Consider the following 15,748-nt stretch of genomic DNA (forward strand, 5'->3'; position numbering starts at 1 on the left):
GACGGATGCCATTCACTTTCAATGGTTGCAGCCGAATGGCATTCTGGTTCCGTTGTTGTCCCAGTGCATTGCGTTGCCTGCGTTGCTAGCGTAGAAAGTTGAGCAATGTTCAATTTCAGATGCGTTGCTGGAGCTGCCGACCAATCAGATGTCTTGACGGAGAAAGATGTCATCGCAAGGCGGGATTTGGTTGTTGTTGTTTGTAGCAGACACAACTTCCGCCATACGTTGACGGACACGCATCAAACAGAAGCGTGTGAGCAGCCCGTCAGCATTGTTAAAACAGCACCACTTGGCCTATATTCATCACATGTTGGAACAGAAACAGAGACAGCCTACGAGACTATGCAATCTAGCACAACATGGCTGATTTAGATTGGAAACTTGTCTCAGGTATGCTTAGGCTGTTTTATAGCCTATGTTGGATATTTCTAGCCTGGCATAGCCACCCTGATTACGTGAGCTCCCATTCTGCTCTCTACAGATCAGTCTGGACGTCTCCCCATCCACATCGATTTCCAGATTTTAACTGGGCCAGTCAGGGACTGTGTTCTAACTGCTGTCCGGGCCCCCAATGGGGAGGCAGCCACTGATTGGTTCCCGTAGTTGATGCATGAAAATGAAATACAGGCTGCCGGTAAAACAGTCTCCCGAAGCAAAGAGCGGTAACCTTAACATTAGTAGAATAAACACAGCAATAAGTACAGTTATTGCAGAAAAAGATTCAATAACAACTAGAAAGGATGCTCAGAGAGCACAGGCCTCCGTACATTAATGCATTTTGTTGGTGTAACTGAGTTGAAAATTAAGTCACGTCTCAGTTTATATATAATAGCCTATAGTACAGGATCCAGGCTAAGAAAATAGAATTTTTCCTAATACTGCGTTTATATGATTTGTTTCTCATGAATCAGATATTAGTTTGTTTTACATGCATAGAAAGAAAATATAATATTGTTTGCTTTAAGCTACATGAGATATCTCTGCACTTTGGCGGCCCCTCTGGTCGTGATAAAATCGGCACTGCGTTTTAAGAACCACACTTCCCACAATCCCCCACTCACTTGCTGTAATGATGGCAAACAATATGATAACCAATGTGCGTGGAGCAGACTAGATTGGAAAATTGTAGCTACTTCAATGGACATTCTGGAAGGATGGCTTCAATGCAGGTAAATACCGGTCTTCTTTCTTTTATGTGCATGTAGATATATTTGCGGGGCGAAGTGTTTGTTGTCTTCCTGATATTGTAACACGCAATACACGTCACTTCCGCTTCCACCACAAGCTGTCAGCCCGCCAGTGTTCTAGCCAGTACACCGAAATTCTAAAATAATAAATTCAAAGGGTCTCATGCAGTCTCAAGTCATGAAAACGATTTTAGGGGTCTTGCTAAGGCCAAATCATAAACTAATAGTTTTAATTCATAAACTAATCTCATTGAGCTTTAAATAGCAAATAAATACATTTGATTTAAAGCTCCTCATTGTAACGAAGAGCCAGTGTAAATGTTTTTATAATATGAAAAAAAAATCTTACTGTTGGGATTAGAACCCGCACCAGTGCCTTATCCACTCAGCAGTATGGTAAACCTAGCAGTATGGTAAACCTAGCAGTATGGTTAACCTGACAGTACGGTAAACCAGGCAGCATGGTAAACCTGGTAGTATGGTCAACCTGACAGTACTGTATGGTAAACCAGACAGTATGGTAAACCAGACAGTATGATAAACCAGACAGTATGATAAACCAGACAGTATGGTAAACCAGGCAGTATGGTAAACCAGGCAGTATGGTAAACCTGGCAGAAGATGTAAATATTAAGAAAATAACAAGAGAAATGGACCAAGAAATGGACAAGTTTTGTTTTAATTTGTGTATCTGCCCAGTGATTTGGATAGCATATGATTTATATGTAACACCACAGGATCCAGGCTAAACAAATGTATTTTCCTAATACAGTCAATGTTTATCTGATTGGTTTCTCACGAATCAGATATTATTTTGTTTTAGATGTAAAGAAAGATAAAATAATATTGATTGTGAAAACAGAACTGACTCTTCATTCTAACAAAGAGGCAACCTTAAAAAAATAAATGAATCTTATAAAAACCATCTTCGTCGGGATTAGAACCCAAGACTTTGATTTTGAGAATGGTGTTTTATTCACTCGGCCACCAGGATGTACAGTAAACCTGGCAGGAGACCTAAACATGAAGTGATGGAAGTAGTCCAAGTATGGCCAAGTTTTGTTCTAATTTTCATTTGTGTATTCATCCAGTGATTCAGATCCACTCCAAAATATAATGGGTTCTAAATTATATCCCCCGCCCCGGCGGTCGCTGAGTGTGGAGGCAACAATTAATCAATAACAAGAGTATGCACTAGCAGTTTCTTTGAGAAAAAGACGTTTGTGCCGTTCTTCCGACTAGATTTGGCAAACGTGCTCGAGGACTAGTCTGTCAAGGCAAGTACCAGTCCCACCTATTGAAATAGTTTTGGGCGACTAGAAGTCCAGACTTTATCGTAGAAGATTTTTTTTTGTGAGGAAGTCTTCAAGGCCAGGATATTGCCACTGTATAGAGAATGGCTTCCAGGCCAGGATATTGCCCGTGTATACAGTATGCCCTGGAGTCTGACAGCCCCCAGCAGGACTTAGCATGGAGAGTAAGACCACTGCCTGCTCAGCTTCTCAAGCCAAGGTCTTTGATCTGTGTGTGTGTGTGTGTTTATGTGTGTGTGTGTGTGTGTGTGTTCACAAGCAAGGCAGTGAGGCAAGTGGAGAACAAGAGGGAGTTCGAGTACGAGGGCAGGTCTGCGCTCTTGGTGCGTTTATTGAAAAATACCACTCAGGGTATCAAACAGAAAAAACGTCAAAAACAAACAAAATGGTCAGGCGTGCTGACTCGTTTCCCTGTCTCCTTCAGCCGGGCAGGGCAGGTCTCAGGGCGGCCGGGGTCGGGCTTAGACTGAGTCCAACAATGACCGCTCCTTTCCCCTTCTGCTGGGCTTTTGTGCCCTGGTTGATTGGCTGCAGCTGGGGTTGCTGCAGCTCCACGCTGATGAGCTGATTTGGGGCAGCTGGGGAACAGCGTTGCCGTGGCGATCAGGAATGGCCTGTAGACGCTGTCCACAACCTGGCCATGCTGTCCATGGTGCTGAAGGTGGGTGTGGAGCTGGCGCTTGGCCTTGGGCACTGTTGTGGACAGTTGAGGATGCCACAGTGTGTACCTGTATACATGTGTATGTATGTCTGTGTGTGTACTGTATGTGTGTGTGTTTGTGTGTCTGGTTCTCCTTTTTGTTTTGCTCTCTTAGACACGCAAAGACACAAATACACATGTGAACAGACAGCATGCGCATAAACAATCACAAACAACCATATACTCGACCAAGACTGAAGGGGATATCAGCCCAGTTGGACCAAAAACAAGTGACACATCACAGAGAAATGTGAGGACATGATTAGTCACCCTCTGGAAAATGCTCATTTCAGATAAAAGATTTGGGATTAAACATCAAAATGGGCTAGTTCCGCCTGCCACAATGCTATAGAAATACTAAGACACAGACAAAGAATACACAAATGTGTCGCCTCTGGATGTTGAGAAAGAGGAAGCAGAGATTAATTGCGTGTTAGGCTACTATACCGTTGCTAGAATCCATTTCCATGTCTTGCCTGGCTAATGCTCAAACAAGAGAATCACTTGAAGTAGTTTCCTTTATTCACCACACCTATCAGCTATCAGCATGAGTATGTTTTGAAAGAGTAGCAACAATCTGCCTAGTTTACCAGACCTGAGGAGAACACATCACAAGCAAATGAGACGCTTTTGTTGTAGAAAGCCGCTGAAAGCTACGAAGCTGTGAATCTGAATCTCATTTCCCCAGGCCGGGCAACTTTACTTTCTTCAGCACATAAAAAGATGGTCTCTGTTTAATGCAAGTCAAATATAATTACATAATCCCGCCTTGATTCAACTCCGAGCCTGCAAGGAGAAAGATCTTTCACCTCCTTAAACAATGCTGAGGAAAGAGAATAAAAGCCTCTGTATGCCTCATGGAAATCGTTTACATCAGTCTGTCTGCTTGTCAGCTCCATCATTATAGCCAGTGCGTCTGTTATCTAACGCAACCTTGCTGCAGTACATCTTTTCTAACTAAAAAAAACAAACGGAAAGCAACAATGCAGGAGAGACAGTCTAGTTTTCTACAGTCCTATGCTGCTCTGTACTGCCATAGTCCCTCGTTTCACTCTTTGACACTGTTATTCAGCCAAAGACACTGAAAACAGAAGCACGGAGTAGGCTGCAGAACCAGGCTGGTACGCCAGAGTTAGTGCTCTACTTCCATTCCTCCATTCCCCCACCCTCCCCCATGTCTTTTCCATACTTTTAATTGCAATTTCCCTGCAGTTCTCTCTAGCTATCCCCTCTCATTTCCCTCTCTCTCTCTCTCCTTTAAGAATTTAGTTTATCCCTTTTAAGTCATTCATCTGTGTTAATTATATCACAGGGAGGGTGTTAATTATGAACTAGACACCCAGTGGGATCGCCGACAAAACACTTTCCCAGTCACATAAAACGACTGATGAAGACAAGGAAATACATACATCCATATACAGTAGAACAGGTGGCGATGGCAAAGTTAAAAACCCCTTTAGAGAGAAAGAAAATAGGGGACCATATGGTGACCCCCCGAATGTTGTGCTTGCTCTTTACTCAACAACTGTACAGTCTAAGACTTGGACCTATTGAGTCCAAAACCCCCAAACTGCAAAGCTTCCAGGTCCGTCAGTACCTTTTTTTTTTTTTTTACAGATTAACTTCTTTAATAAGCTCCTCTTCCTGCTACCTCCACAAACCATGTAGAATACTCAGTGATAAATAAATGCAGCTGCTTGTTGGGCTTTAGCTCGACCAAAATATCACTTGTTTTCTTTTTGGGCCGGGGTACAGTATATTGAGTCAAGGTGGGGGGAATGAATTTGAAGATATAAAGGAAGGGCGGGGGTGGACGGGGGTGGACGGGGGGGGGGGGCAGCAGCATATTTCTATGCACACAAGGCCAAGTGGCGCATGGCTGCATCTCCTCCTGGGAGGAAGTGATTGATTTCTCATCAACAGAGAACAGAGAGAAAACACAAACATGAAAAAGCCCAGACACCTCCCACCGAGGGGAGAGGGAGAGGAGAATCCTCACCAGGGAAATGAGTCCCTCTAGTCGAGCATCTCTTCAGCGTTTCTCCCCTAATGAGGAGAGGGGCCTGGATTGACCTATTTATAACATAAGTTTAGGAAAAACAGGAGTGGCCAGACCCCTGGTGTGCGGCGCTAGTTTCTGTATGGGCCACATAAGTCAAAACTTCTGAGTGTGTCTGGGAAAGGGACAGCAGCACTCTAATTAGGCTGTGCACAGCAGTGTTTTAGGATGGATCATTGTTGGGAGGCCAAAACATAAACAACCATTAGGGAGTAATAGTTTGTGTACAATCATGCCTGAGTCTGACCACATATACCGTAAGTGCCTTAAATTATGTAGTCAATTTAAAACCTTGTGATCCATACGGTAAATCTAACTTGACTTTAACTCCAGCACCAGCCTAGTTGGCACTATGCTTTACACCAGCGAGGCTGCCGCTCAGCCTAACAGGGATAATACTCTCATCTTATCTCCCTAGACTATTAAATCGATGCATCTCTTACTGCACATGTGTTGACATAAGTTGGAGGAAGCAGCACTGGAGGAGTGGGTGAACGAACACTCAAAAAGATTTCAAGGGTTCAGTGTGAGAATTTGAACGTGTCTAAACCAGACTCGGGATTTTTTTACATGAAAGGATTGCCATTGCCAGGGATTTGTACTGCCCGGCCTCACTCTGGTTCACAGACAATGTCTAACATGCGAGAGCGTACAGTATCCTGACATCCTGTCAGGCCGGTCTCTACAGCACATCAACAAAACAAAAATTGTGTAATTGACCCTACACATGTGATTAATTACATGTTTACAGTATACAACTAATACTTCCTTGGTGTCTATGCCCTGAGGCGTTACATTTCTCATGTGGGAATTAAACAATATGGATGGTTTCTGAGACCATATTAATCATAGATTTCCCTGGATACTCTTAGACATTAATCACAATAGGGATCACCGTGGCACTGCATATTAATTAAAAGGGAAGCAGCATTACTTTACTATCTAATTAAGGAAGTGAGGATGTTTAATTAATTATTTTCCTCATTCTAACAATTTGAAACATTCTGAAATACCTAGTAAAGGCTGCTGTTAATTTAATTTATGATTGGACATGCCTTTTATTGCTGGATAAAGGAGGAGTGGGCTTGGTTGTGCCATGGGGTTTATCTGTTCACACAGGCATGGATTCCTACAACCACACTGCGGTTATAAATATCAATGCAGCAAATGATCTGTAAAATCTATGTTCAACCCAGATTCATCTACTGGGTTGTGAGCAAGCACCTTGGAAAATCAGCTTGCATACTTTAATAGTGTAAAGTCGTCTATACTGTATATTGCCTGCTTTTTTTGTGAGTCATTTTAGCTTTGCAAGCATGATAAAATGACATTAACAGAAAACAACAGATACAGTAACAGACACAGGAAAAGTCCCCCCCCCCCTCCGCCTACGGGCACACAGCTGGACTGCATGCTGTTGTAGAACCCTCAGCCCTGGAAGCTGGCACTTCATTTAAGGCTATTGAGCTTGTGGCTCTGAGGATGCTGGGCAGACAGGCTGCCTGGGAGCGAACATCTCTATCCTGTGATCCCAGTGCCTGCACAACTCACACTGTACGTGTCTTTGGGACAATATAAAGATTATCTATTCAAACTCCCTCTCCACCATAACCACATTTTGAGCTCCAAAAAACATCTTTGTTAAGAGAGGGCGATTTGTATGGTAGCAAAATCAGTGTCTCCTGGTCAGAAAACCAAACAATTTGATTTCAGCCACATTTTGCTGCAGTCTTGATCTGCCGAATATGTAGCCTGGCATTCCCAAACAATGGAACACTGGAGGAAACTTCAGTCCCAGCGGACTGCAATGACGATGAGCCAAAGACTTATTGCCTATGTATAGTATCTGTTAATTACGTTAGTCATTCTCTCTTTCCCTCTGTGTATCTCTTCCTCTCCTCAGCCCCTCGCTCTCGTTTCCCATTTCTGTCTCTGCTTTCCCTCCCTCCCTCTCCCTCTCTCACTCTCCTCTGCTGGGAATTTGACCCGTGAATGTATGATGCGATGTCAATCACACATTATCTACAGTGTTCAACAGTTCCTCCATGTTTGGCTCAAGAGCAGAAACACATCTTATTGTTCCAGAAAAGATCAGTCTCTTTAGAAGGCTTCATTGCCATACAAACTATGGACATGCAGCAAGTAACCCTACTGTAACATCTTAATGGGATTGATTTACACTAAACGCTAAACATACGCTAAACATTCTGCCATTACATTTTATTGACCTATCTAACCATATCATTTGCACGGTTTGGACTCACTCTGGAGATCAATAATGCTATTTGATTAGAGAGAGTAATGACAGGATATTTCGCGTGGTACAGAATCGATCACCAGCATAGGAACTGATCAAGTTTATGCTGTACTCTTTTCAAACACAGACAGTATGCAGACTTCAAGTTTCGAGGGCGATCAACTTTGCTTTGGCCGTGCACGAAAACCAATTTTCATAATGTGGATAACTGCATACAAAATTACACTCAGGAGGGACATAATGAATCACATGCTACTGTCAGACTGCTCCTGTACTGTACATCAGAAACAGTGAGGCTCACGAGAGCACGGGCATTCCAGGAGATTCCCTTTCACTTTCCTCATAATAGAGAAGTGCACAGTAGACAGTGCATGTTATCCTCCTGGGCATTAGGCCTGACTACCTCATCATTTTTTAAGTTGTCCTGTCCTTTTTTGTCGCTTTTTGGAAAATTGATTGTTTAATTAAGATAAATATCTTATTTAGAATGACAGCCTGGCAAGAGGCAAATGGTTCTGTGGGGAGGGTTGTGGTGGGGGGTGTTGTTAGTCTTGCATCCAGAAGCAATAAAGGTGTGTTTTAAGAGCTTTAAAAAAAAATAATAAAAAAAAACAATCTCCCCAGTTTCGGCCCCCCAAAGCTCTCTGGCAGGCCATTCCAGAGGCTGGGGGCATAAAAGCTAAAAGCTGCGTCTCCATATTTCTTAGTCCTGGGCATTGGTACAGTTAGAAGGTTAGTCCCAGAGGACCGTAGCACTCTACATGGCTCATACTTCAAAAATATGTCTGACATATATTGCGATGCACAGTTATGAATTGATTTAAAAATGAATAAAATCATCTTAAAATCAATTCTGAAACTCATAGCCAGTGCAAAGACTGTTATGTTCATGGATATGACCCTGGTGATTACATCCTCTCCTGTTGCAGGAGATTAATTTCATAACGGACTTTCTTGTCTTGTCTGTATGTCTTCATGCATTCTAATGGACTTTAATGTTAATTTCAGAATACCCTGGAAAAATGCATCAAGTCTGCATCATCATTAAGTATCACTATTTTTGTATGCATTGGATTATTTCACATATCATTGTTTGTATTTAGAATAAAGAATGAGATTGAACAATCATTCACAATACATGACTGAGCAACTGCAGTAAACACTTCCAACCCTGCATAAAAATGTTTTGAGGGATACTTGGGAGACTTACTGTAAGTTGCATTGCAATTACACAACATGGATTTAAGACAGCTGGGTTAACGACTTGTAACTTTGGCAACACAATACAGACTCTCATGGTTGTGGCCTATTAAGGATGCAAATTGTCTCCTTCCACACAGCACAGTGTTCAGCTCTTAACACTTATTCCCTCCCTGAGTTCATCATATTGTCGTAAGACGTAAACGAGGACCTGCATATTGGGAGGAAAGATGGAAGATGGGAGTACAATTGTGGAAGCACATTATCGTTTTTTCTTCACAGTGCCTCCAACAAGTTTTCCGGAGAGGCACCGTAGAGACTTGAAAACAATGGTTTTAATTCTTAGTTAACCTCCCCCCAACCCTTCTTCGTTTCCTTGTTCTAGTTTGGCTTGCATCCCCTTGAGCAAGACACAAAATGATGGATGCAGAATCCCAGTATGCACCCTCAAAAGCGAACAAACCCCCCCATCTAATTTGTTCATTCGAAGAACTGCTTACTGTGCAGGCTTCCTGGTTTTCGGTATACAGTGTTACTTTTCTTCCCTCAGTTTGTTCCCAGAAACAGCGAGCAGCTACACACACCGACATACTGATGAGGGTGCCGCAGAGAGAAGGAGAGAGGTTTATACCACTAGCTAATAAAGAAATGACTGGAAAGGCTAGCATGGGGTACTGGAACAGAACAGGGCCCAGCAAGAGGCCCAATCTCCACTTCACATACTCCATCTGGCTTACAAAACATGGCTCAATTAAATATAAAACCCAGTATGGTTTACATAGTCTCACAATGCCAGACTTTGGAGATCTCCGCTTGTGAAAGTCTGGAGACATCTCCATTGAAAATCGTCATTAGAACAGCGCTGAAAACCAACGCTACCAATCAGAACCACTGCCTACATCTCCAATACGGTGAAAGTCTTACCAGAAATTATGTCCTCCAAACAAACTGGGAAGGATGAGTGGAGAATCAAGACAAAACATTCACCGCTCCATTAGGAAGGACCACCCTAAAGACACTGGACTGGTTCTGCAATGCAGTTTTTTTTCAATCTAATTGTTTCCACCCACCTTCAAGCGACGAAACCTGGGTGACTGTCTTCAGTCTCTAGTTGAGCACAGCATTTAGAGTCTTACTTGTGAGTCTATGGTTTACAGTACATAGATGGATGCTCAATCAAGCAAAATCATTTCATCCCATGTTGTCATTTTAAAGCTACAGTTGGGCAGGCGTATACTAGTAGTGTGCTGCACACCGCAGGTATTTAGCTTTTCAGCACAATAGATTGTGAAATGGGAGCAGAGCCTGTGGGATCAAGGCCGCCTCCCAGACTACAACTGCCATCTTTGTCAAGCGGGGTTCTACAAGTACCTGGGGCAGCTTAAACTGCCCTCAATTTCATCACGCACACCCTGTCAAGCCAAACAGAGAACAGGAGAACATACAGTACCATGACAGTGCAGACGAGACAGCGCTCCACAACCCTCCAGAGACAGCCAGAGAGAGAGGCAGAGAGAGAGAGAGAGATTCACATTCACCTTTTCTCCAACCTTCAACAGTATAACCCACATTCTGAGGCTTGGCCTGACAGCCTGTGGTGTAAAGCAGTCACTTACTATACTATACTATACTATACTATACTATACTATACTATACTATACTATACTATACTATACTATACTATACACTATAAGCACTCTGACATTTTTGTTCTGCATGCCCTGGTTGTAGGCCATATATTAGATGCTTTGCTTGATATTTCAATTTTCTTCCAGGGTGGGTTCTCTCTGATTAGACTGCTAACTCTCCTGTCTCCAGTCGTGACAGTGGGGAAAGTAGAGCAGAAGTGGCACTCTGGGGCCCCGTGATGAGGCAGAACCACTGGCCCTGCGGCTGGGGGAGGGGGGGGGGGGTCTGGGACTCGTGGTGGCTCCGATTGGTAATTGGATCACTGGATGTGTGAGGCACAAAGTTGTGAGATGCCCTGGGTATAGGTTGTCCTCTAAGAAAAGAAATTATGCAATATCCTGTTAATTAGATCTGTTTTCCCAAGTGTTAAACGGCCCTACTTTTTTGGTAATTAATAAATCATTTCTAGCAACCCTGTTGATACTCGGAGAATGATTATGTTCATGTTAACCTAGCTAATTATTGCTATTGTTATTCAGGCCCGGTTTACGCTTCACATGAAGCAGCAGATTGGGCTCTGACTATTAGGAAATGAGCGCCCATTCAGAATGAGCAGTAGCTCTGCATGGCTTTGGTGATTCATCTCGCATGCCAAACCCAATTGGGTGTTTGATTAAGATGCCTGCGACTCCTTCAGGCCTGCCCAGCAACTAATTTCTTGATCTCTAAAATGAAGCCATTCTAAGCAGCAGAAATGTTGAATTTTGAAAGCAACCCCTGGATGAACTGCATACCCCATATTGTGTGATTCTCTGGCTGTTTGGTACAGTAATCAATATTCTTGTGAAAGTTTTTTTCTGAATCAACTTTGGTTTGACTTGTGTCAGTAGTGGCGGCCAAAGGTTTGGGTACATCTTCTCGATTGTAAAAGCTCAGCTTTTTCCCTTGCTGAAATGATGGTTTGCAGTCAGACAAGTCACATCGTCTCCAAGTTGAGTAACACTGTATAGTACAGTGACATATGCAAATCTTAAAGGAAAATGCCAATTTGTTTATTTGCTACCTTCCCCAGATCTAAGAAGATACGGAAGTAGGAAGCATTGAGACCCGTTAGAGCCTTTAGCCTAGCTTAGCTGTAATCACTGGCTCTAACGGGTCTCATTGCTTCCTACTGCTCGGACAGAGAAGAGAAGGGTATGTATCCTCTTTTTTGACTCTGGGAAAGATGGCAAATGAACTAATTTCCCCAAAAGTTGGTGTGTTCCTTTAACCTTAACAAGGATGATAATGTGATCATCACATTCACATTATCCCATTCTGTAATCACATTCAATCAATCAATCAAAGCTTTATTTGTATAGCGCATTTCATACCCAGAGGCATTGACATTGATCAAATAAAAAACTGTGACAAATCAGTCAATTGATGGTTCTCTACAGGGGGTATGGTCATATTACTAGAACGCTGCAGGACAAATACTCACCATGTCTGTGTCGGACACTGGTCCAATACTGGTCACGAAGATATTCGTCCTCACCTCTGTCACGCTCTCCTCTTTGAGATGTAGAAGACACGGTACCAGGCATGTACACAGAGACACAGAGGACATAGGACCATGTAACATGGAAGTAATAAGATAAGACAGATTATATTGTTACTTTATGTAACCAACAGTACAGTAGAGTTCAGTAGAGTCTATGTAGTAATACTACTGCTCTCTGCATGGGCCTGTTTTTTTTCATAAGGATGTCAGCGAGTTCAGTTCACATTGCAATTCAATGTGCAATTGTAGCGACAGAAAACATTTACGTTTGATACTTCACCACTCAACAAAATAATAACTTCTGTTGGAGGGTAGCTAGATGCTGTTTGGAGAGTGTTTGTTTACAGTGAGAGCTCCTGCATATTATCACCGTGACAAACTAGACAAGAAATCACACAAAATAATGAGTGTTGGCAAGAGCACATTAAAAACATATTTAGGCCTGTTGGACGGGGCTTTGTTTGTATTGGTGTCAGACGGTGCTACTCACTGAGTGTTGTCCTAATGCTCTCTACTGTTCATTATCGGCATTAGCGGCTTCTGTTTGAGATTCTGAGTAAACAACATTTTCCCCCGTAATTTGGTGAAAATGTGAAGTTTTCAGAGTCGAGTTCAAGAAAACAGAGTTTTGAAAAGCAGAGATGAAACACGCTGTGCAGAACGACTGCCAACAGTCTGCGTGAGTCATCCAAACCGTGACGCCCAGAGTGGAGGGAACCACCTTTTAGTTATAGGATTTCCAATTAGTGCCTTGCAGCCAGGGCTTAACTTTGATTTAATCGATTGCTGGATGTAAATCGATGTCTCTGTGCAAACAAGGAAGTTTGATGCGCGCCGCTAAGTGGCTGAATGCCAGCCCTTCCTCCAAGGCGTTGTCGAGCCTATATGGAACGCTTCCAGACACTCCCGCTATGGAGCCTAGAGTTCCCCTGCCAACATGACACCGGCCATTAATCATAACGCTCAAGCTCTGGGATTTTGAAATTCAGTACACGTTCAACGCATTTGGAGGGCAAGCGAGATCCCTCTCCCTGAGAGGTTGCACACCCAACGGAAAGTGCTGCATAGGCGCCAAAAAGCCAATGGCGCTTGTCGCATCCTGCCACGCGTCACGTCTTCTTCACACTCTCAGTGACCTTTTTTACACAACATTCAAATGAGTTTGAGCCCAAATTTAAAAAAAAAAAAACACCCCACAGTGGATGTAAAAACGATTAGGATACAGTAGTTTATCTCCTCCACCCTGGTGATTATGCAGCGCCGGCACGCACGCCTGGCCTGGAGGAGGCCCCTCCCCTAGCCGGCAGCCATCGGAGCTGCCCTGGATCTCCAGGACCTGAGGACTGGGCTGGAATGCCAAACGACGACGAGGAACTGCTGCTCTGAATGCGGCTTTGTAGCGTTTTGCCGGCGATAAGCATCGCCTTGTGAGGGGGGATTAGTAATTTCACTGTTCCCTAAAAAAAAAGCAATCTGCTCGACATCCGAGGAGACACGCTCTCGCTCTGATCACGGGAATGGAGTCGTTAATGAAACCGTTGTCTGGACCTGGGGAGGATCAATGGCGGTCGAGCCGGCAAGGGAGACAAAATCTATCAGCGCAGGGCTGGGTGTGCCATGGGCCACGCATGGGGGGGAGAGGGCAGAGGGGAGGTCGCTGGGTGGCACAGTGTGCTTTACTCCATGTCCAGGAGGGATAGGTTAAATCAGTCAAAACATAAGATCACCCCTTATTGTTTGGGAATGAGAGGTAGCTAGTTTGATACTGTATAAAACCATGCTACAGTATTGCTGATTGTGTTTGCGGGGTACTGTAATGTATGACTCAATGTTGCAGTCAAGACCTCCTATACTGAGACCAAGTCATGACTCATGACCAGAGTGTACCGAGACAAGACCAGGACTTTGAGGGGTTGAGAGACCGAGTCAAGACCAGGACCAGACCAGTCAGATTTCCACACCGCATGACACACTTACGATAAAAACGTGGAACATGCATAGTAATGCGCTTAGGCACTGTACCTCCCAGGCCTGGACGCAGCCGGTTGTCGTAGCCGTCCAGCAGCCTGTCCAGGATCCGGGTGAAGATGGTGATGTTGTCTTTACTGTCATCAGGCAATGGCTCTCTGTGCCCCACCACTGCCCTGCAGCACCGGGGAGAGAGAGAGAGAGAGAGATAGAGAGAGAGAGAGAGAGAGAGAGAGAGAGAGAGGGTGTGAGACCACATACAAAAACAGAAAGCTGGATGGAGAAGGTGAGACAAACAAAGACAAAATGCATGTGTCAATTTAAACGACTAAATTTGCCCCTTAATAGTTGGCGTGAAAGCAGGAGACCAACAACAATAACTGCACCAAAACAGCACAGGTACCAGTCCACATCCCCCCTCTGCCCTCATAATCAATTTTCTGTTTACAAGAAGCTTAGGTCAGATCACTGGAACAAATCACTGTTGTTTCAAACCGCAGAGGAAGCTGGGGCTATTGAGTTTTTCTTTGTGATTCTACCTTCGCAGTCACGGATTCTGCATTGATTGAGACAAACACGTTGGGGTTTAATTCGAGGCTCTGTGTGGCTGTACACTACACTCAGACAGGAGAAGACTGATTCAATTAGCGAAGATTGTCACCAAGCTAATGACAACTCTCAGGCAAATTCTGCCTTTCCACCCTCCTGCATAATATCCCACGATCTCACAGCAAACGAGGCCCTAAATATGCAGTCAACCTACAGTTCCTTAATTACCTTAAATATGCAGTGCAATTATCTCTTCTTGGGCCCGCGATTCCCCAGTGCAAAGTGTGGTGTTGAGATTGAGAGGGCGCTATGGACAGACTGCTGAAGAGCTAATGACCGCCATTCTACCCCCCCCCACGATCCCCTGAGGAGCTCACCTAACCCCCCCCCCACGCCCCCCCCGATCCCCTGAGGAGCTGACCTGTAACCCGCCTCGAGCTGACCCCTATCAACGACCAGACACGCTGGCCATTAACTGCCAAATTATCATTTATTTACAGTCACACACATATGCATATTACAAGAACTCTCACATGCATACGTGTGCGACCTGGCACTGCAGTAATACAGTCATAGGAGATCCGCTAAGAGAAAGAATAGAAACAATGATGTTTCAAGGGACGTGAGGTCAAAGAACAGCGAGTGGGAGGAAGCATGCACGTCCACGACCGAACACGGCCGGTGCTGAGCCAAAGGGGTGAACAGACTGTAGATAGAAAACGTCTCCCACCACTGCTGCTCTCAGGCTTCGCTAGTTTATTGCGGCAAAAGGTGTCAAGAGTGATGTTTTGAGCACCGTGCTCATGAGTCTGATGAGTCTGGTGAAGAGCATGGTGCCGACACATGTTGGTGTAATAAACTAGTGAGACAGTTGAACAGGTGAGACAATCTCTCTCTCTAGCTCGTCTTCGGACGAGTCCTCCATCGGTGCTTCCAGTCAGCCCTATCCTCATTAATCCCTATTAATGTGCTGCCCAATACATCGGGCAGTGCATTAATAGTTAATAATAAAAAAAAAAACTAAACTGATTTTATCCACTTTTTCACGCCATTTGGTAGCCAATCACACCTGACCTAACTGTCCACTTGTCCCCTGTCGCTGCTGTTGAGGGTCCGTCGTGCAACCCAGTGGTCGGCGATCCGGAAGAGAGAGCCAACTACCTGACTCTGTGTGTGGGTCTGTGTGTGTGTCTGTGTGTGTGTGTGTGCGCATGTGTGTGTGCAATGTGTCTACGTGTCTATTATTATTTGTGTTCAAGGATTTCTTGTCAATGTGAACACAAATAAAGATATTAAAATGTGTGTGTGTATGCATGTGTTTGGGAGAAAGAGAGAGAGAG

General features: G+C 44.1%; 1 protein-coding gene across 2 annotated transcripts in view; it reads right to left on the reverse strand.

The window, feature by feature from the left end:
• gabra3 (gamma-aminobutyric acid type A receptor subunit alpha3) overlaps positions 1 to 14,028 on the reverse strand; it is a gene marked incomplete at its 3' end in the record, with an annotated part of 50,049 nt that extends 36,021 nt beyond the window's left edge. The window contains exons 1-2 of one of the 2 annotated variants that reach the window (XM_084450016.1): positions 13,915 to 14,028; positions 11,832 to 11,900 (exon numbers count right to left, since the gene is read on the reverse strand). In XM_084450016.1, the coding sequence (XP_084306142.1) occupies positions 11,832 to 11,834 (3 nt within the window). In that variant the 5' untranslated portion in view covers positions 11,835 to 11,900; positions 13,915 to 14,028. The remainder of the gene's footprint in view (positions 1 to 11,831; positions 11,901 to 13,914) is intronic. The other variant, XM_084450015.1, reaches the window with a different exon arrangement.
• Positions 14,029 to 15,748: the final 1,720 nt, after the last annotated feature.

This window comes from Borostomias antarcticus (assembly GCF_949987555.1).
Source record: "Borostomias antarcticus genome assembly, chromosome: 15".
In the NCBI taxonomy this organism is placed as follows: domain Eukaryota; kingdom Metazoa; phylum Chordata; class Actinopteri; order Stomiiformes; family Stomiidae; genus Borostomias; species Borostomias antarcticus.